Source organism: Sorex fumeus, unplaced genomic scaffold, assembly GCF_029834395.1.
Source record: "Sorex fumeus unplaced genomic scaffold, SorFum_2.1 ptg000044l, whole genome shotgun sequence".
NCBI lineage: Eukaryota > Metazoa > Chordata > Mammalia > Eulipotyphla > Soricidae > Sorex > Sorex fumeus.
In genome coordinates, this window is record NW_026606101.1 from 19843983 (window position 1) to 19861594 (window position 17612).

The following is a 17612-nucleotide window of genomic DNA, read 5'->3' on the forward strand; positions in this document are numbered from 1 at the left end:
CCAGTGGCTCCTCTCCCAGGTAACTGGGCTTTTTACCTTTGCTGTTCTGGAGAGTACTCAGGCAGTGCTCAGTGAGCCACGGAGCTACTTCCAGTGATTCTCAGCCCACAGGCTCATAAGTTCAATGCACGATGCCGAGGATGCAGGGACTGAGGCCTGGCAGAGCTGCTCGGGTCCTGTGGTGCCAGTAACCAGCTAGGCCACACCTAGTGATGCTAGGAGGGGAGCAACGGGAGGGGTGGGGTGCTGGGGATGCACCCTAACCTCTGTACTACCTTCCCAGTCACTCATTTTTTATATTTATCAAAGATTTCCTAAAAATAAACAGATACCAGAAGCACTTGAGATATTCTCGAGTTTATTACAAACTAATTTCACAGGCCACGAAGAAATGAAAGGACTATGTACAGCCTTGCAGGAAGCAGGCAGGGAGCTGAGGAGGGCCACGCTGAGTCTAGGGCCTTGGTGGGCACATTCCCGGGGGAGGGGGCCCTGAAAGGGAAACCAGACAATCCGGTGAGACCCCATGAACAACGCCATAAGAAACAAATAGGTCTGTGGGAACGTGGCCTTGGGGAATCGGGCCCGCGCTTCTGGAGAGCTACTTCCACAACTCTGGCCAAGGATCAAAGGAGGCCTGAAGTAAGAGTAAGAAGTTTAGTCAGTGCCTGATCTATGACTCCAATCCGTACCCGCCCCAGCCTCCCCCTTGCTGCTGTTACCCTGTGATCAGAGGGATGTATCTCTTGGGCTAACCGGATCCCTACAATTGATGGCTTATGAAATCCCTAAAAGAAAAACCCAACCTAGAGAAGCAAGTCACCAAGTACAGCCAGGGGTATCTTAGAGGCCAAGATGCTCAGTGTCAAGACGAGCACTGATGTGGACAGCAGGGCTAAGCTCTCTCTGCGCCTGTTCCTCATCCAGAAACGAGGGCTGACCCAGGTAATTCTCAAATACGGACTTAGTATGTATCAATAGTAAAAGCCAAGCATTTGCTTCCCGCCCCTCCACTTTAATTGAAAGGGTATAATGAAAGTTCTATTAACTTTTTGGAGATAGTATTACTTCAGGGTCCCCTGAAAACACTGCCGTGGGTGCTGAGAACTTAGGCAGGTTCCCTGGTAAAAGGCTGCTCTAGTGTACAGGATGATCGATTTAAAGATTATCAATCCTCTTCCCTTTCTGAACAGTCATCAGCTGAGAGTCCACTCTCCAAGGCTCTAAGGCCCCAGAACACACAAGGGCTCATCAATGAAACCTTCCCTCTTTCCCTATCCCCATGGGGCTTTGGGGAAGGGAGCCCAGGTCACCCTGCCCAGCACTTACCTCTCATCCCCGGGGGAGGAGGCCGCATTCCCGGAGGAGGCATGCCCATTGGAGTTCCTCGGCCAGGGGGTATCCCCATTGGGGGACCCATTGGTGGCCTCATGCCAGGAGGTGGGCCCATCATGCCTACAAGAGAAAAGCGCCAGAGATACAGCTCCAGGGTCTTGAAGAGGCACCAGGAAACATACAGCTGTCTCACACATTCTGACAGATGCACCAGCCCCACCTCCCAACCTCCCCAAACTGGGACTCATGACAAAGGTGGGCCTTGCAGTGGCTCTTGTCCACCTAGTTCCAGTGTCAACCAGCCAAACTGAACCTCAGAGTTACCCTGCTTCATCACAAAATCCATCACCAAGTTCAGACAAGGTTGTTATCTCCCATAAATCCAGCGCAGGCGTCTATCAATCAGTAGCGACAGTCTGCTGAAGGGTCTCACCTGGAGGGGGTGCCCCTCGGCCCATCGGTGGGGGAGGACCTCCACGGCCGGGTGGGTATTGGGTGGGAGCCCCTGCAATACTGGCGGTGGCTGCAGCAGCAGCAGCTGCAACAGTGCCTCTTCCTTGTGGGGTCATCACCTGCAAGGACACAGAAGTACAGGGCAGTGCAAAGCAGCACCTCAATCACTTCCCCAACAGGCACCATATTCCCTAATTACAGCTCCTGGCATCAGACCTCGTACCGCAAACTGTCTCTAAAAGATCCTTAAAGAACCAAGTACCTTCCTCAGAGTCTGAGTCTAGGCTGCCCAGACCAAGTCAGAGATTCCTCTACTTAAATAACTGCAGTTGGTTGTAGAATGCATGCTAAACATTGTCATATAACATTTTTATCCCAACACAGTGTGGCTATTTCTGCATTTCTCAAAACACCAAGACGGCGAATTTTCCTCACACTTGATTCTGTGATCCCATGCCAAGTACACTGAGACACAGCCTGATGGCCACAGGATGGTCAATCAGCAATTTGCCCAAATGACAGAACCTCTTTTACCCAGAAGCTGGTATCCTTCCCCAATTCCTCACCTGTTGGGATGGTCCACCAACCCCACGGACTGGCCCAGCAAGTCCTGCAGGAGCCTGGGGCATTGGAACACCAGCAGGGATTCCTCTGCCAGCAGCCCTGCCAATCCCTGGACCCCCAGCAGCTCCAGCAAGTGGCACTCGGGCAATGCCAGTCTGAAAAACAAACATACGAGAGATCAATCTAGTGAGAAGTCCTTTAAAATGCCACCATCAAGAAAGGTCTGGATATCCCCAGAGATGATCCTCACTTGGTGGGTGATAATGGGCAAATAATCCCCCACCTTGAGACTGCTGGCAATTCACAGATGACGGGACTATAACTGCTCAGGATCAAACATCAGTTTCACCACAACCAGTGCTTTGAGACAAGTTAGCTCAACTTATTTTTTCTACTATGTGGGAAAATTTTATCTCGAAAGACTTCTTACAAGGATACTGGTTTACAATGGTCTACATCACAGCAGTAAACCCTACTGGAAACAGATACCAAGAATTATATCATACGTATGCTTTACACCACCACCACACACATACACACACCATACGCTTTACAGCATCCCCACACCACACACACACACACACGGCTCTACAAATTCCATGCTGGAGAACATAGAATTTAGTGCTGGAGAACATAGAATTTAGTGCTTATTCTAACCCCTTGCTTCCATCTTTTCCTTAAAGCTAAGGAATGTTTCTATAAACATCCTATAAACATTTTTAAGGGGGTCAAAAGCCAGGAAAAGCTCTAAGCACTGCTCCATGTGGCCCCCAAACACAAAACAATGTAATACTCCTCTGAATTGTTTCGTTTGGGTGCCTCACATAGCAGTGTCAGGGCTAACTCCTGGTTCTGGGCTCAGAGGTCACTTCTGGCAGTGCTCAGAGGACCATACGTCAGTGCCAAGGACTGGACTGAGGGCACCTGCACGCAAAGCAAGCACCTTCCGTCCTGTATTCTCTCTCCTGCCCTACAATGCTTTAGGATGAATAGGGGAAAACAAGTCTGGTTAGTGTCCCCAAATCCTGTTCTATTTCTAAACACAGGTTGGGGTCTATGGGTCTAAGATTGTGGAGGATTAAATGTGTTTCACTTCCTTGACACCACGGTGGTTGTCCCTATGGAGTGAGCTCCAGCCGCATGCTGACTTACATCTTTGGGAGGAGGTCCCTCTACTGTCATCGAGACCAGGTTCTCCCCTCGAAGCAGCACCAGCCCAAGGACTCGCTTCTCTTCTCTTTCTGCTTGTTTTGAATTCTTTGGCCTAAAGAAAGGTTTACAAGAAACAAAATAGCAAGCATTAGGAAGAAAGCTCAGTTCACCTGTCTCCAGGCCTGAGATTCTCCGAGCACATGGCACATGAACTTCCCTTAAGACAGCCCCTCAAGACAGTCTTCACAGTCCAAATGTGTAAGCCCATGGGGGTGCCATCCGTGCCCAGAGAATGCGCAGGCCAAGAGACAAGGACAACAGCCAGGAACACCTTGCCCTGGGTCGCAGGCTGGTCTGCAGCCACTGCACAGGCCTCTCCCCTGCCAGGCTCCGAGTGCTGCCTCCCAGTCCCGCCTATCTACTCCAGGCCTCTCGGGACGCCGAGGCAGCACAAGCAACTGCTTAGCAACTGACCTCCCACTCGCACTGCAAGCCAACCCCATAGGCCTAGAATCCCTTTCCTTGATTCATATCAGAAAAAGAAGACGGAACAGAAAATGAAGGCATTAACCTCTTAGAAATCAGACCTGTCCCCAAAACAAAGAAATTCTCAAGCACCAACTACCATAAAAAGATGAACAGAAAGGACGAATAGAAATATAAACAGGAAAATAACCACTAGAGAAGGGTGAAAAGTCAGACTCCTAAAAATAAAAATACACTTGATCTTAAAAAACTTAAAAGGTTCATCTGAATGACATCTGATGTTAAACGAACAGTGGTTTTCTGTGGTGGCCTTTCTTCCTTTGTTTTGGTTTATTCATATTTTATACCTTAACAAAATGCCCTTTCACATACACCTCCCTAACCCCCCCCCCAAAAAAATCCTTTGCAAGTTTAAACAGTTTTCATATCTTTATTTTAAAACATATCTTTTGATAAAAGTTAATTATCAAAATTAAACTAGCCTCACCTTAAGCAGCAAGACCCAATTTGTAATTTTTCTACTCTGACCAGCTGGCCCCCAGCGTGTGTGTACCTGGCACTCGGCCATCTCTACCCTTTTTCAGTCCTACACCTCCAAACCTTCTGTCACTAAGAAAACAGCACCAAAGGGATTCAGAGGGATTATGGTTACCTTGTATGCAAAAAGAGTTAGATGACCAAGAACGTCACCTACACTCTCTTTGGGTATCAAAATGCCTTAAATATAGAGCAATATAAAGGTACACCACATCTTTTAATAGGCCAGAAGCTCAAGATCTGTCTTAAGACAAGGGAGTTATTAGAAATAACTTATGAAACTGTAGGAAGTATCTATCATCGATTCTATCAAAGTGAACAAAAATCACTGGCCCCAAACTCACATGGGGAGCTGAGCACTTACCCCGAAGAGGGTCAGAGGCTTCTTAAAGCAGTTTCAGGCCAGGCTGCATTGGGAGAGCCTTTTAGGCTACAGCTTTACAAATAGGCAATGAGGCCAGAAAACCAAGTTCTCCCCACTTACACACCTGTGGGGAGAACACGAAAGCCCTTTACCCCAGTAGCCAGGGGCACGAAGACAGAGAAACAAAAAGCCTAGCAGCCCTCAGAACTGAACTCCAGAGAACAAGAGAGCAAAGCCTTGCTGGATTCCTCAGGGTCCACTGTCCCCACTTAACTCTGCCCTCAGAAGCAGGACAGCAAGCCCAGGAGCCAGCTAGCTACCACCTGTCACTTGGCTCACCCTCCCAATCCCTTCCCCCGCCCCCAGGCCCCGCCCCCCGCCCACTTCCTCACTTGATCTTCCGGAATTCATCACAGTCGCAGAGGATCAGATTCATGTGCTTGTCAAAGGCCTTGAAGGTGCCGATGAAGATGCGGCCGTCCTGCAGGATGCAGCGCATCCTGTAGTCGATGTGCTGCAGCATCTTGCTGCTCTTGCCCACAGTCTGCAGGGAGGAATCAGCGGGAAGAAACTCAGTGTTTCAGACTCACTCACGCAAACCCGTCCTCCCAGGCCTGGGCTCCGCAGCACATCTTCAGCTGTCCTAGTGCACGAATTCCTTCCGGCCCCAAGAATTCTCCCAAGTCACCTACTGTCAACCTCATCTTTGCTTTTTCCTACTCCTAAAAACCGTCTCCCACGTGTGAGGCCCCGAGTTTCATCCCCAGCACTGAAAAACAATCTTTGTCATCAGACAACTGCCTCTGTCTATTCGTACCACTTTCTGGGATGAAAGGGTAGAGGATTCCAAGCTCACCCTATACATGCACACCAGAGATTGTCCTCTCTGCCACTGTGTCTGTCTGCCTGTCATCCCGTTGTTCATCAATATGCTCAAGTGGATACCAATAACATCTCCATTGTGAGACTTGTTGTTACTGCTTTTGGCATATCAAATACGCCACGGGGAGTTTGCCAGGCTCTGCCGTGTGGGCGAGATACTCTCGGTAGCTTGCCAGGCTCTCCGAGAGGGGCGAAGGAATTGAACCTAAGTCGGCCGCACGCAAGGCAAATGCCCTCCTCGCTGTGCTATCGCTCCAGCAAAATTCTAAGTTTGTGATTCAAGTCTCTTGGCACTGGAATGTGACCGATACTAAAAATCCCATCAACAAGGTGTTTATTATCAAAAAGGAAATGAAAATTGAATCCTCAAACCAAGAACTGTGTCTCCCCAAAACTACCTTTGGGAAGAAACCTCCTGGTGTGATTACTTTGAAAGCATGATGACCTTTAGGAATATCCGCTCTACAGGGCTGGAGAGAAAGCCAAGCATGCCCGAGTGCATGTGTGACCTGCAGGCAGCCCAAATGGGATCCCTCGCACCGTAACATGTGTGTAATTGTCCCTGCCACCCTCCCAAGCATCAAGATGGGAGTGAACCCTGTCCGTCATAACCCTCCCCACCATGAAAATAAACCATATACTTACTTAACAAACATTTTCTGCTTTATACTCTGCCTTCCACTGGAGCTTTGTTAAAATAATAAGACTACTGGGGTCAGAGATGAGGCTCAGTGGTGGAGCCCTGGCCTTACAGGCCTGAGGCCCTGGGTTCAATTCCTGACACCACCAAAAAATAAGCAGTAATAGGTACCACAATTCGAACTGCCAAGTGCCCTGGGCAGTCACATCTCTAGAAACAAATGACATGACACTTGATCTATGCCTCCGCCTCTCATTAGCTGGCCATGGGTCAAGCCCTAATTGAAGCCAAGTGCCTTCTGCCCACAAGTTTCAGGACCTACAAACACAGGGATCGCAGTGTCCCGCCTCCCCAGAGAGCCTGGCTCATCCCTGGAACACCCATCTGAATCTCTCTCGAACCCTGGTGGCTGCATCTACCCTGAACAGCTCACCGGGTCGTGGGGTAGCGTATCCCATCACTGTGTCACTGTGTACCTGCGCCTCATTCCCCGAAATCACGAGCCCACCTGGGACCATTCCCAGCCCCAAGATGAGATGACCGGGGTGCAGTCCTGCAGCCAGCCGGGTGGCGGCCTCGGGGGCCGAGTGCAAGCGGGGCGCTTCGAGGCAACGCCCCCAGGCATCCCGCGAGGGGTCCTGCTCCAACCCAGAACACCGCTTCCACCCACACGCCTGGGAGCCCGCTCCTGGGGGGCTGGCACGTGCGGGGTGGGCGGCCTGCAGTGCCCAGCTGCAGCCACGGTGTCCGGCTCCGGTGCCCCCACGGGGGAGGAGGGGGACCGGGACACTCACTCGTGCCCACGGGGCAGCCGCCTTCCGGCCTCTCCGGGGCCGGGCACGGGCTTCTCGGGGCTCCGGGCGCCTCCCCAAAACCCCCGCCGCCACCCCCGGCCGCGGCCCCCCAGGAGCCGGCCTGGGTCGCGCAGTTCCGGCCTCCCCTCCCCCACCCGGCCCGGGGCGCCGCGGCCCGCGCCCGGCCCGACCCAGAGCAGCGCCGACCCCGCGGCCCCCTCCCAACTCCCACGGCCGCCAGACTCGGGAGCGTCCCCGCCGCCGGCCTCCACTTCCTCACCATGGTGGCGGTTCTGATGGCTCCGATTCCCGCCGGATTCGCCTCCTCCGCGGCCTACACGCCCGCCCGCTACCCGGTTCCCGCCGCCGCCGCCGGAAGTTCGGCCGCCGGCAACAAGGGGTCGATGGGATCTACTTCCGGTAGGGCGCCCGGGCCCTTTGGTTCCGGCCCCGGGCCCTTTGGTTCCGGCCTCTGCCTGCAGAGCCCGGCGCTGAGGGTGTAAGCCCTGAGCCTCGGCCCAATAAGGGCCCAAAAACGCTATCGTGAGCTGCCGTCAATTTGGTTGAAATCAACAAAGCTGGGGTGGAAGAGGAGCTACAGGAGGAAACCCCTCACCCTGCATGTGGCTGGCCGACCCAGCTTCAGATCCCAGCGCTGCCTATGGTCCCCCGAGCACCTCCTGGGATTGCTCCTGAGCACAGAGCCAGGAATGGTTGATCCTGAGCCGCGTCCCCCCCCCCCCCCCATAGCTTTCTAGTTCCCAAAGGAAGGGAAAGGGGGGCCCGAAGCAATTATACAGCCGATAGGGCGTTTGCCTTGCACACGGCAGGCCCAAACTTGATCCTAAGCATCCCATTTGGTCCCCCAGCACTGCAGGAGTAATTCCTGAGCACAGAGCCAGGAGTAACTCCAGAGGACCGCTGGATGTGGCCCCGAAACAAAAACAGAACAAAACAGAGGAAGGGAAAGGGGAACAGAAGCGTAGAAGAAGCATGAGTTGTGTAGCACCCACTCTGCCGGAGAAGTGGTAACCGGGGGCAGGGGGGAGGGGAGGGGGGCGGGGGGGGGGGCGGTGTCAGACCTTGGGGTTGGCAGGAGCAGCCTGTCCTTGTGTCCCCCTGATTGTAGGCAGATAGATTAGGGAAGGAACTACACATACACACACATCATGGCAATGAAATTTTGGGGGAGTAATAATGTCAACAGTCCTAAGTCTGGCCTTGCAGATCCAGAAAAGAAAACAAGACCTGATAAGACCTTCTCCAGCAGCAGACCCTGAGAAAACTGGACCCCTCCCTACAGAAAGAGCCTGAAGGAAATTACTCGAGAACCTTCCATTCCTTCCTTTAACTGGATTAACCCTCAGCTATCCCAGATCAGAGAAGGCTGGACCTGTTGTCCTGGCGAGTCATGAATGAATAGAGAGAGACAGCTCAGGACAAGATAGTTTATTAGAGGCTCAGCACTAAGGACCCCAAGTCAGAAGAGAAAGAGACTTGGAGCCCTGTCTGCTGAGAGGATCTCTTTTCTTTATTCTCTAAGAGTGAGCTATAATCTACAAAAAGAAAAAAATGAAACATCTTTGCCAGCCTTCAGGTCAGTATCTCTTGCCCATTTGGTGTGGCCTTCACATGTCACCTCCCATGCATTCCCCTAAGGCTGGCAGGCCTCATGCTCTCCCATTCCTCTGGAAGGCCCTTATCCTACCTGATTAGGGTCAGAAAGAGCAAAAGCTCTTCCTCACTTCTAAGGCTGACCTTGGGGTTGATTTCAGCATCTCAGTTCTCATTGTATTATAGTTTCATAATTCTCATTACATTCAGCTTCTTATTCTTCATTATAGACCCACTCCATGAGAGAAGATCCAGCAGGAACAAAGGTCAAGAAAAGGAGTTTCAAAGAAGACCCCCACTCTACCCCCTTAGCAACAACCCTAGCAACGGACTCTTATCTAACTAGAAAGCCCCATGTGGGGACAGCTTAGAAAAAAACCCAATAAAAGCCACCTTGAATAAAGGGACGAAGCGCATATGCTACCCAAGCCCTTGTGCTGCTTGCCAAGTACAGGTGGCACCAAGGACATGTGTCGCCTGCATCTTTCTTCTTGAGATGTACTTTCCAATCTAATGCTGGGATGTGTGTAGGGGTTCTCTCTGCCCTTAGAGAAGCCCGCCTTCTTTCTTAAGCGCATTACTCACTCTCTCACTCTCTCTCTCGCTCTTGTTCTCGCTCTCACTTGTTCACTCTCGCTTTCCCTCCTCCAAACCTTCTAAAACCTCCAAATAAACTCTGTTTTACTTCACTACTCGTCTACTCCTGAAATTCTTTTCTGTGAGGCATGGCAAGAGCCCAGGAACCCTGGGTAAGGTCTAGGACTGACTTTCCTTTTGTGAAAAGAGTAATTCCTCATCCCAACTTCGTCCGTGGCTCCCCAAGAAATCGGGTGGCAGAGATCAACTCCCGTGCCTAGAAAACCAAGCAGACATCAGATGTGGCTTGACAGCCACCTGATGGAGCTGGCAGGGCTCAAACTGTGCCAAGCAGGGGCTCATCACAGACTTTTATCAGTCCTAGTCTTCTTAGCAGGTCTGGGGGTGACAGACAAATTGGGAGAAAGTGACCATTCTCTCCTCCCCACCTCACATAAGCAACCCATAGGGCCCACTCACATCACCTTGGCATGGTGTGACATACTCCTGCCCATGGCTGAGGCCCATCTCATACAGGGAAGGAATGTTTGTCTCTTTTCCAGAATCCATGGAGATGGCACACTAAGAATCTCTTTTATTTTTAGGATTCTAGAATGGTCTTTTTCTACCTGTCCCAAACTTCTGTTTAATTAGAGGGTAGTTGAGGCTTTCCTCTGCTCCAAAACTTTCTAGATTAAAAGAAACAGAACTTCCAGGACCAGGTAAAATCATCTTTAAACAAGAAGACATGGATTTTTTATCTATCCCATATTTATGCCAGGCATCTAAGGAGGAAATTAAAAAACCACATGGTATTTACAGTACCTTATGCAACAAGAGAATCTGGTGTTTGCCAAGAATCCTGCACCATCTGTTCTCCTTCAGAACAAAAACTGATAAAAATTTATACAAGCTGACTTAGACTGCAGGAGGATATATGTGGAGATATGTCTAATTTAGGTTAGTGAGTGTGTGTGTTAATTACCTATTTTTTTTTGGCGGGGGGGACACATATCCAGCAATGCTGAGGACTTACTCCTGGCTCTGTGCTCAGGGATCATTCTCCATGGTGGTCAAGGGGAATAGGGTGTCAGAGATTGAACCCAGGTCAACTGCATGCAAGGCAAATGCCCTATTGGCTTGGTACTTAGTACTATCACTCTGGCCCCTTAAGTCACCTTTAATCTCAATGATGACATCTAATTTCACAGCCTAGTGGTCAGACTTCTAGCCATCTTGAAAGTCCCCACCATCCCAGAACCTAGATTCTCTGGATTACAGGTGAGTTGGATGGGGGGGGACTCAAATATGAGGTACTGCCTTCCCATCCCAACTAGTCACATAGCTACAAATTCTTTGTCAAATCACAGAAATTCCTTACATTACTCTACTGGGACAACTGTTGCCATATTAATTTGATGCTCAGGGTGATGAGAGAAAGTACAGTAGGTTGTACCAAACTGGGTTCTGTTCTCAGCACCATATGTTTCCCTCAGCAGCCCTGAAGGCCCTCTAGCAGAATGGCCTGGGCAAGCCCTGGCACCACAGGGTTTGATCAGAACCACATCCTCAGGCCTTTTCGTTGGGTCTGCACCTCTAGAGCAACAAGAGAGAAGAACCATGATAGCTGCAGGTCACTGTGGTGTAGGACAAAACAAAGCAACCCCCTCCCCCAAATGCAGGTGGGATCAGGGTTTCATCCTCTAATCTGAATCAGTTCGTTTTGTCATTTTCTCTGAACTCATTAAACGCAATAACAGGGAAAGCTCTAGAATATGGCAATTAGTTTTTAAATCTGTTTGATTGACTAGCTAAGGCCCAATGAAAACACACCATCTACAGTGAAAGGAATGAATCTATCCCCAAAGAAATTTGGAGCTCAAATATAACACGATCAGTTCAAAACAGGTAAAAGCTGAAAATAAAACAAATTTGATTCACTTGTATGAGGACATCAGCCATGCCATTCAAGGAAACTAGCTTATGTTCCCCCAATGTGGTCTTCTCTATATGTTATCTGGAATTGCATTCTATATGCATTATATCATATAATGTTATATGATATAATGTATATAGAACTTTAAGTGCTTCTTAAGATGTGGCTATTCTGAATTAAAATGCGCTCTAAACATGCAACATATTTTGAAGACAATACAAAAAAATGTTAACTGTCCAATTAGTGGTTTGGAGGGAGGCCAGTAACCTTTCGATTTTTTTGCAGGACAAAGTCACAAATACTTTTTCAGTGTTTAGTCCTGGATCTGTGCTCAGGGGTGACTCCAGGCAGTACTCAAGGGACCATATGCAGTACTGGGGATCAAATCAGGTCAGCTGAATGCAGGGCAAGTGACTAAACCCTTTACTATCTCTCTGGCCCCCAATTAATTTTGTATTGATGACATATTGAGATAAGGTTTTAGTATATTGAGTTAAATAAAATTATATTAAAATTAAGTTCACCTATTTTTAAAATGTGATAAGTAGAACATTTTTTATTACTCATGTTATGCTTCTACTGAGTGGTAACTGATATAGAAAAAGAAGTAGGAAAAACTACAGCCTACAGTCTAAATCTGACCCTCATTTTTGTACAGCCTATGAGCTATGGGGGTTTTACTCTGTGTGTGTATGTGTGTGTGTGTGTGTGTGTGTGTGTGTGTTGCTAGGGATCCAACCCAGGGCTTCACACACGCAAAGCAAATGCTCTCTCAACAAGCAAAAAAATCCCTACCGAAAGTTTTTAATGGTTGGAAATAAACAAGATTAAAATTATCTGAGATTCAGTTCACTAAGTTTTATCTGAGCACAGTTCCACTCATTCATTACTCTGACTGTGGATAAGGGAAGAGTTGAAATGAGGGCACAGAACCTGTACCACCTCTGCTACACTCACACACACACACACCTTTACAGAAAAATGTGATCAATTCTTGATCCAAAGTAATGCTTCAATCCCAAGTGCTTATCAGCCTGGATTTAAGAAATCAAACCTTTGAAATAAGTGAAAAAGGAAAGATCCTGATTAATGAAGCCCAAAAGTCACACTGAATTTGATGTTCAATTTTACCCCCTGTCACACTCTCTGTACTTTGCCCCCACCCAACTGTGCCTCCAGCCTCACTGGCTTCCTGGCAGCTCCTCCGAATGGGCACTGGGCAGGCACATCCTGTCCTTTGGCCTCAACAGTGACTCCTCCACTATGCTCTTCCCCTGCATGCCACCTAGAGTTCTGAATCCTTCTCCCAGTCAAGGAGTCAAAACTTCCCCCAATGATTTCAAATTCCCGATTTCAAAATCCAGCCCAGCATCCTCTCCCATACAATGGTTCTTCATTCTCTTCCTCTGTTTTGTTATTTTCTACTGTATGGTGCTCATCACCTTCTAACATGCTTTGGGAACCTTCACACCTCTGTATGTGGAGCTTTGTTTATTTGTCTGTCTCTGTACACTGTAAAATAAACCCAGTGGGATTGCCATTTCATTCGTTATCATGGTCTAAGTATCTAGAACATTTTCCAGAGATGAGAAGATTCATCAGCAAATTGCTACTGAATTCATGAGCACAGTCTCACGCAGAGAGTTTAGGTTCCTTGTTAATTTCCGGCTCTACTTCTTAGTTTAATTTCTTCTGCTCCAACCTCAGCCCCTTCCATTCTGCCTTCATGAAGACCACAGTCATATCCCTGAATGTAACTTATATCAAAAAACACACAATATAGAAACCAGATCAATAGCACAGGGGGTAGGGCATTAGCCTTGCATCCGACTGACCCAGGTTCAATCCCCAGCATCCCATATAGTCCCTTGAGCACCATCAGGAGCAATTTCTGAGTGCAGAGCCAGAAGTAATCCCAGAGCATTGTTGGGTGTGACCCAAAAGGTCAAAAATAAAAAATAAAAACATAATATATTAACACCATCCATTCTCCTAGTGTGAATTTTATATCTGACAGTGCTGGAGTTTTGGTAGGAAAGAAATGGTAAAGGTAAAGGGTAAAGGCCCTCCCGTTGATCGTCGATTTGCTCGAGCGGGCCCAGTAACGTCTCCATTGGAGACTTTGTTGTTACTGTGTCTGGCATATCAAATACTCTTGGTAGCTTGCCGGGCTCTCTGAGAGGGGCGGAGGAATCGAACTCGGGTCGGCCATGTTGGCCGCTTGTAAGGCGAACGCCCTACCCGCTGTGCTATTGCTCCAGCTCCAGGAAAGAAATGAATCTAATTAATTTCAAAGTGCATGGCTCACCATATCCAAATGTATCTATGGCTTTGTGTTAAACTCCATGATGATTGATCACTCATTATTTCACTGGTGAAATGGTTTGCATATCTTTTTGAAAACCTCAAGCTGTGCTCAGGAAAGTGACTTTGGGGCTTCGCAATGAAGAATTTAGGGAGGGAGAAGGAAGGACTGGAGGAGAAAGGCAGTTCACATGGGGTTTGTGCTGGACAATAGTAGAGGGTAAATTTTGAGAGCAGAAACTCCCCCCTATAAACTGGTTGAGTCTGGAATGAACGCACATCTTTTAAAGAGTTCAAGTTACTAAATGGGATCTGTTGACCTCTCTCTGCCTGCTATTTTTAAAGTCTTTGAAAAGGAAAAGTACCTCCTACAGCACTCACCATGTAGAACACTTTGTTCTTTCTGCTGAAACAGTTAGCAGATGGCAATAATGGTGCAGAAAAGAGGCATTTACAAATATCTTCATCTTATTTAAAGACCCGGGATTACTGCAGTACACTTTAAAACACAGTTCTTATAAAATTCATCCATCATAAATGTAAGCACTTCTAGCTTTACAAAATTGGGGGTGGGGGTGGAAACAGAAATGTTTATTGGAACACAGAAGGTAAAGGAAAAGAAACTCCCCAACTGGGGAGGAAGTTAGTCTAGAACTAAGTTCACTTTCCACATGCTTAGTATGCAGATTTTAGTTGCTAAGGTTTGAGTAACACAAGAGAGGCCAGGGATATGACTCAATGGTACAATACTTGCCTTGCTTGTGTGAGGCCCTGGACTCAATCCCCAGCATTGCCCTAAACAAATAAATAATGCCACCAGAACTCAGTCCCTGGACATGACCTGTGAGCCACTGCCACAGGTCCACGCTTTGCTGCTATCACATATGAATCAAAGATGCTCGGTATGATCTGTAACCAGTCACGTCACTTTTGAAGTACATATTTCCCCCCCTCCTGCCTCTCATTATATTGAGATCACCTTGATTATAATTAAGATCGTCAGATATATGTGGGGCCTGTGTCTGTGCGCTTTCTTTGCCTCCACAGATCTATTTGTCTATCTTCATATGGTGACCTGCTGTCTTGGTTACCATAGCAACATGATAGATCTCGATATCTGATGATATAATTTTCCCCATTTTATTCTTCAAGAATACCTGGGGCCCTTGAACATACAAAATCAAATTGCAGAAGCCAAATTACACAAGCTGAAATAAGAATGGATCCCACAAACATAATGCTGAGCAAAAAAGGCCACTCATAAGAAATTGCAAATTATGTGACTGCAATCATTAAAAATAAATAAACAGGTGCTTGAGAGACAGGACAGGGAGTAAAGTGCACAGAGCCAACCCCGGCTTATGTTTCCCGCCCCCCCCCCCCGCCCTTAAGTACCACCAGGAGTAATTCCCTGACCATAGAAGCAGGAAAAAGCCCTGAGAACCATGCTGTTTGGCCCCCACACTTACTGTCACCCCCCCAAAAAAACACCCCACCCAAAAAAGTATACAGCTCAGAGACCAGCTTATGTTTCATATGTATGAAGTCCTGGTTTAAAACCTAGGCACCCAAAACAAAACGAAAATAATTTTTAACTGTAGCACTATAGCACTGTCCTCTCGCTGTTCATCGATTTACTCAAGCAGGCACCAGTAACGTCTCCATTGTGAGACTTGTTACTGTTTTTGGCATATCAAATACGCCACGTGGAGCTTGCCAGGCTCTGCCGTGCATGCAGGATACTCTTGGTAGCTTGCCAGGCTCTCCGAGAGGGAGGGAGGAATCAAACCTGGGTCAGCCGTGTGCAAGGCAAATGCCCTACCTGCTATGCTATTGCTCCAGCCCAATTTTTAACACTGAAGAAAAATTAGTGTGTGATGTCAAAGGTAGTACTGTGCATCTTAATCTAGGTGATTAAGATGGCTGTGTTCACTTTCTGAGTTTGAGTACTTTTTTTCTGGAAAGAGAAGAGACAACTTGCCTTTTACATGGCCAACCCCAGCACCAGATGGTCCCCCAAGTACTGCCAGGAGAAACCTGGAACACACAGCTGGGAGGAGCCCCAAACTACTGCCACATGTGGTTCAAAACACCAACACCACCACTACAAGAATTTGAGCATACATTTTCAACTCTACACTTTGTTATATGTATATTACACATCAATGAAGTTTAAAAACAGACACTTTAACTTGGCTGGTGGAAATTTATATGTTCCCTGTGAAAGAATGATTCTTTCCAAGAAAAAAATTGATTATAATTTATAATTTCCCATAAGCAGTGGCATAAGGGCGCGTTTTAGTTTTACATGCTCAATGGCGGTATTGCAGTAGTAGATCAAAGTGCATAAAGGGAAATGAAGTGATCCACTTACTTTTTTACTCTGTATGATAAGTGTCCATGACAGGGATGCAGAAAGCCTGCCAGGTTCAATTCCCAAGCACCACCTGGAGCATGAAGCTGGAAGCAGTCCAAGCATCACTGGGAACGGTTTTAAAAACTAATAAAAGAAAGAACTTCAATATTGGAGATACATGCAACTAGAACAGTTTCTACATTGGCCCCTCAAGAATTAAGATCTGATCATGACTGGCACATTGGAATGTGACGTGAAGAAGATAGAGGAGGAGGAGGAAGAAGAGGAAGAGGAGGAGAAGGAAGAAGAAAAGAAGAAAAAGAAGAGGAAGAAGAGGAGAAAGATTAAGAAGAAGAGGAGGAAGAGGAGGAGGCAGAAAAAGAAGATTTTCCACCAAGTGGCCCTCTTAAAGGTAACCACAGGACAAAGACTGCAAATTGAATTCTGTGGCTGATAAAGTTTTCTCTGAGCTAAGTACCGGTGATCCCGGTGTCCCACATCAGCACAGGGTACTCAATAGGTGTGCACTTGGATCCTCTATAGCTTTGTAATTCAGTATTACATGCAATTGGGCCTGGTACAGGCTATCCACAACTAAATATATTTATAGCGAGTTCAGGGCAATTTATCTTGGAAATAATTCCATATTTGAAAAACCATTTGGACAACATGAACTTTGTTCTCCCATAGCCAGGAGAGCCAATGACTTCCTTTACTTACCACTCGTAATTTATTTGGTTTCCAAGTCACAGGATGCTGAGAAGTTACCTTAATTCTTTCATCTACACCTTACTCCCAGATGTCCAGTCATTTCAATGGAGATGGAGAAGAGAGGAGGAGGAGGAAGAAGAAGAGGAGGAAGAGACGTATTAATACTCCTCCTCCTGTCCATTCAATGACTGGACATCTGGGAGTAAGGTATAGGTGAAATATATATAGAAACTTTTACACTAAGATTGCCCTTACTTCCTTCCAATCAGCAATATGCCCTAAAACACTCCATCTGACATTCTTTGGGAGCAGCACAAATCTGGAACCATAGCTCATCTTCTAAGAAACATAACCTTTAAGGAGAAAATGAATTTATAATCCAAGGAGATTATAATTCAACTCATAGAAAAGCTTGTTTAAAATTTTACAGGCCTGGGGCTGGAGCAATAGCACAGCGAGTAGGGCGTTTGCCATGCACGCGGCCAAACCAGGTTCGATTCCCAGCATCCCATATGGTCCCCTGAGCACCGCCAGGAGTAATTCCTGAGTGCAGAGCCAGGAGTAACCCCTGTGCATCACCAGCTGTGACCCAAAAAGCAAAAATAAATAAATAAATAAAATTTTACAGGCCTGAGAAAAAGCATACTTGCCCTAGCGGCACGCAGCTTCAGGAGATCAAAGAGCCTACCTATCTCCCTGGCCTGGAACTCATTTTCTGTAAACTAGGCAATGTGGGTCCAAACAGCCCCCTGCAGCTGGTTCTTCTCTGCCTCTTAGTTTCTGTCTCCATGTCTTCCTACCTGGGCGCACAGGCCTTTCCTGTCTCTTCCTACTATTTAAAAATCCCCTTATCCCCACCATCTGCTCAAATCTCTGCTCTCAGGAAGACCTTCCAATCTATTCCAAGC

The 17612-nt window shown here is 47.5% G+C and overlaps 2 protein-coding genes across 3 annotated transcripts in view; one reads left to right on the forward strand and one right to left on the reverse strand.

Moving 5' to 3' along the window:
• Nucleotides 1-341: 341 nt before the first annotated feature.
• On the reverse strand, nt 342-7597 carry SNRPB (small nuclear ribonucleoprotein polypeptides B and B1). 2 transcript variants are annotated; one of them, XM_056121331.1, is made up of 7 exons: nt 7488-7597; nt 5284-5435; nt 3505-3616; nt 2355-2507; nt 1769-1907; nt 1330-1455; nt 342-492 (listed from the first exon to the last, which is right to left on the reverse strand). In XM_056121331.1, the coding sequence occupies exons 1-7, from the start codon at nt 7488-7490 to the stop codon at nt 455-457; spliced, it is 723 nt and encodes a 240-aa protein (XP_055977306.1). In that variant the 5' UTR covers nt 7491-7597; the 3' UTR covers nt 342-454. The 2 variants fall into 2 exon arrangements, with proteins under 2 accessions (XP_055977306.1, XP_055977307.1); XM_056121332.1 differs by having other exon boundaries at nt 342-637.
• TMC2 (transmembrane channel like 2) overlaps nt 7489-17612 on the forward strand; it is a 133225-nt gene continuing 123101 nt past the window's right edge. The window contains exon 1 of the mRNA XM_056121572.1: nt 7489-7627. Within this exon, the coding sequence (XP_055977547.1) occupies nt 7489-7627 (139 nt within the window). The remainder of the gene's footprint in view (nt 7628-17612) is intronic.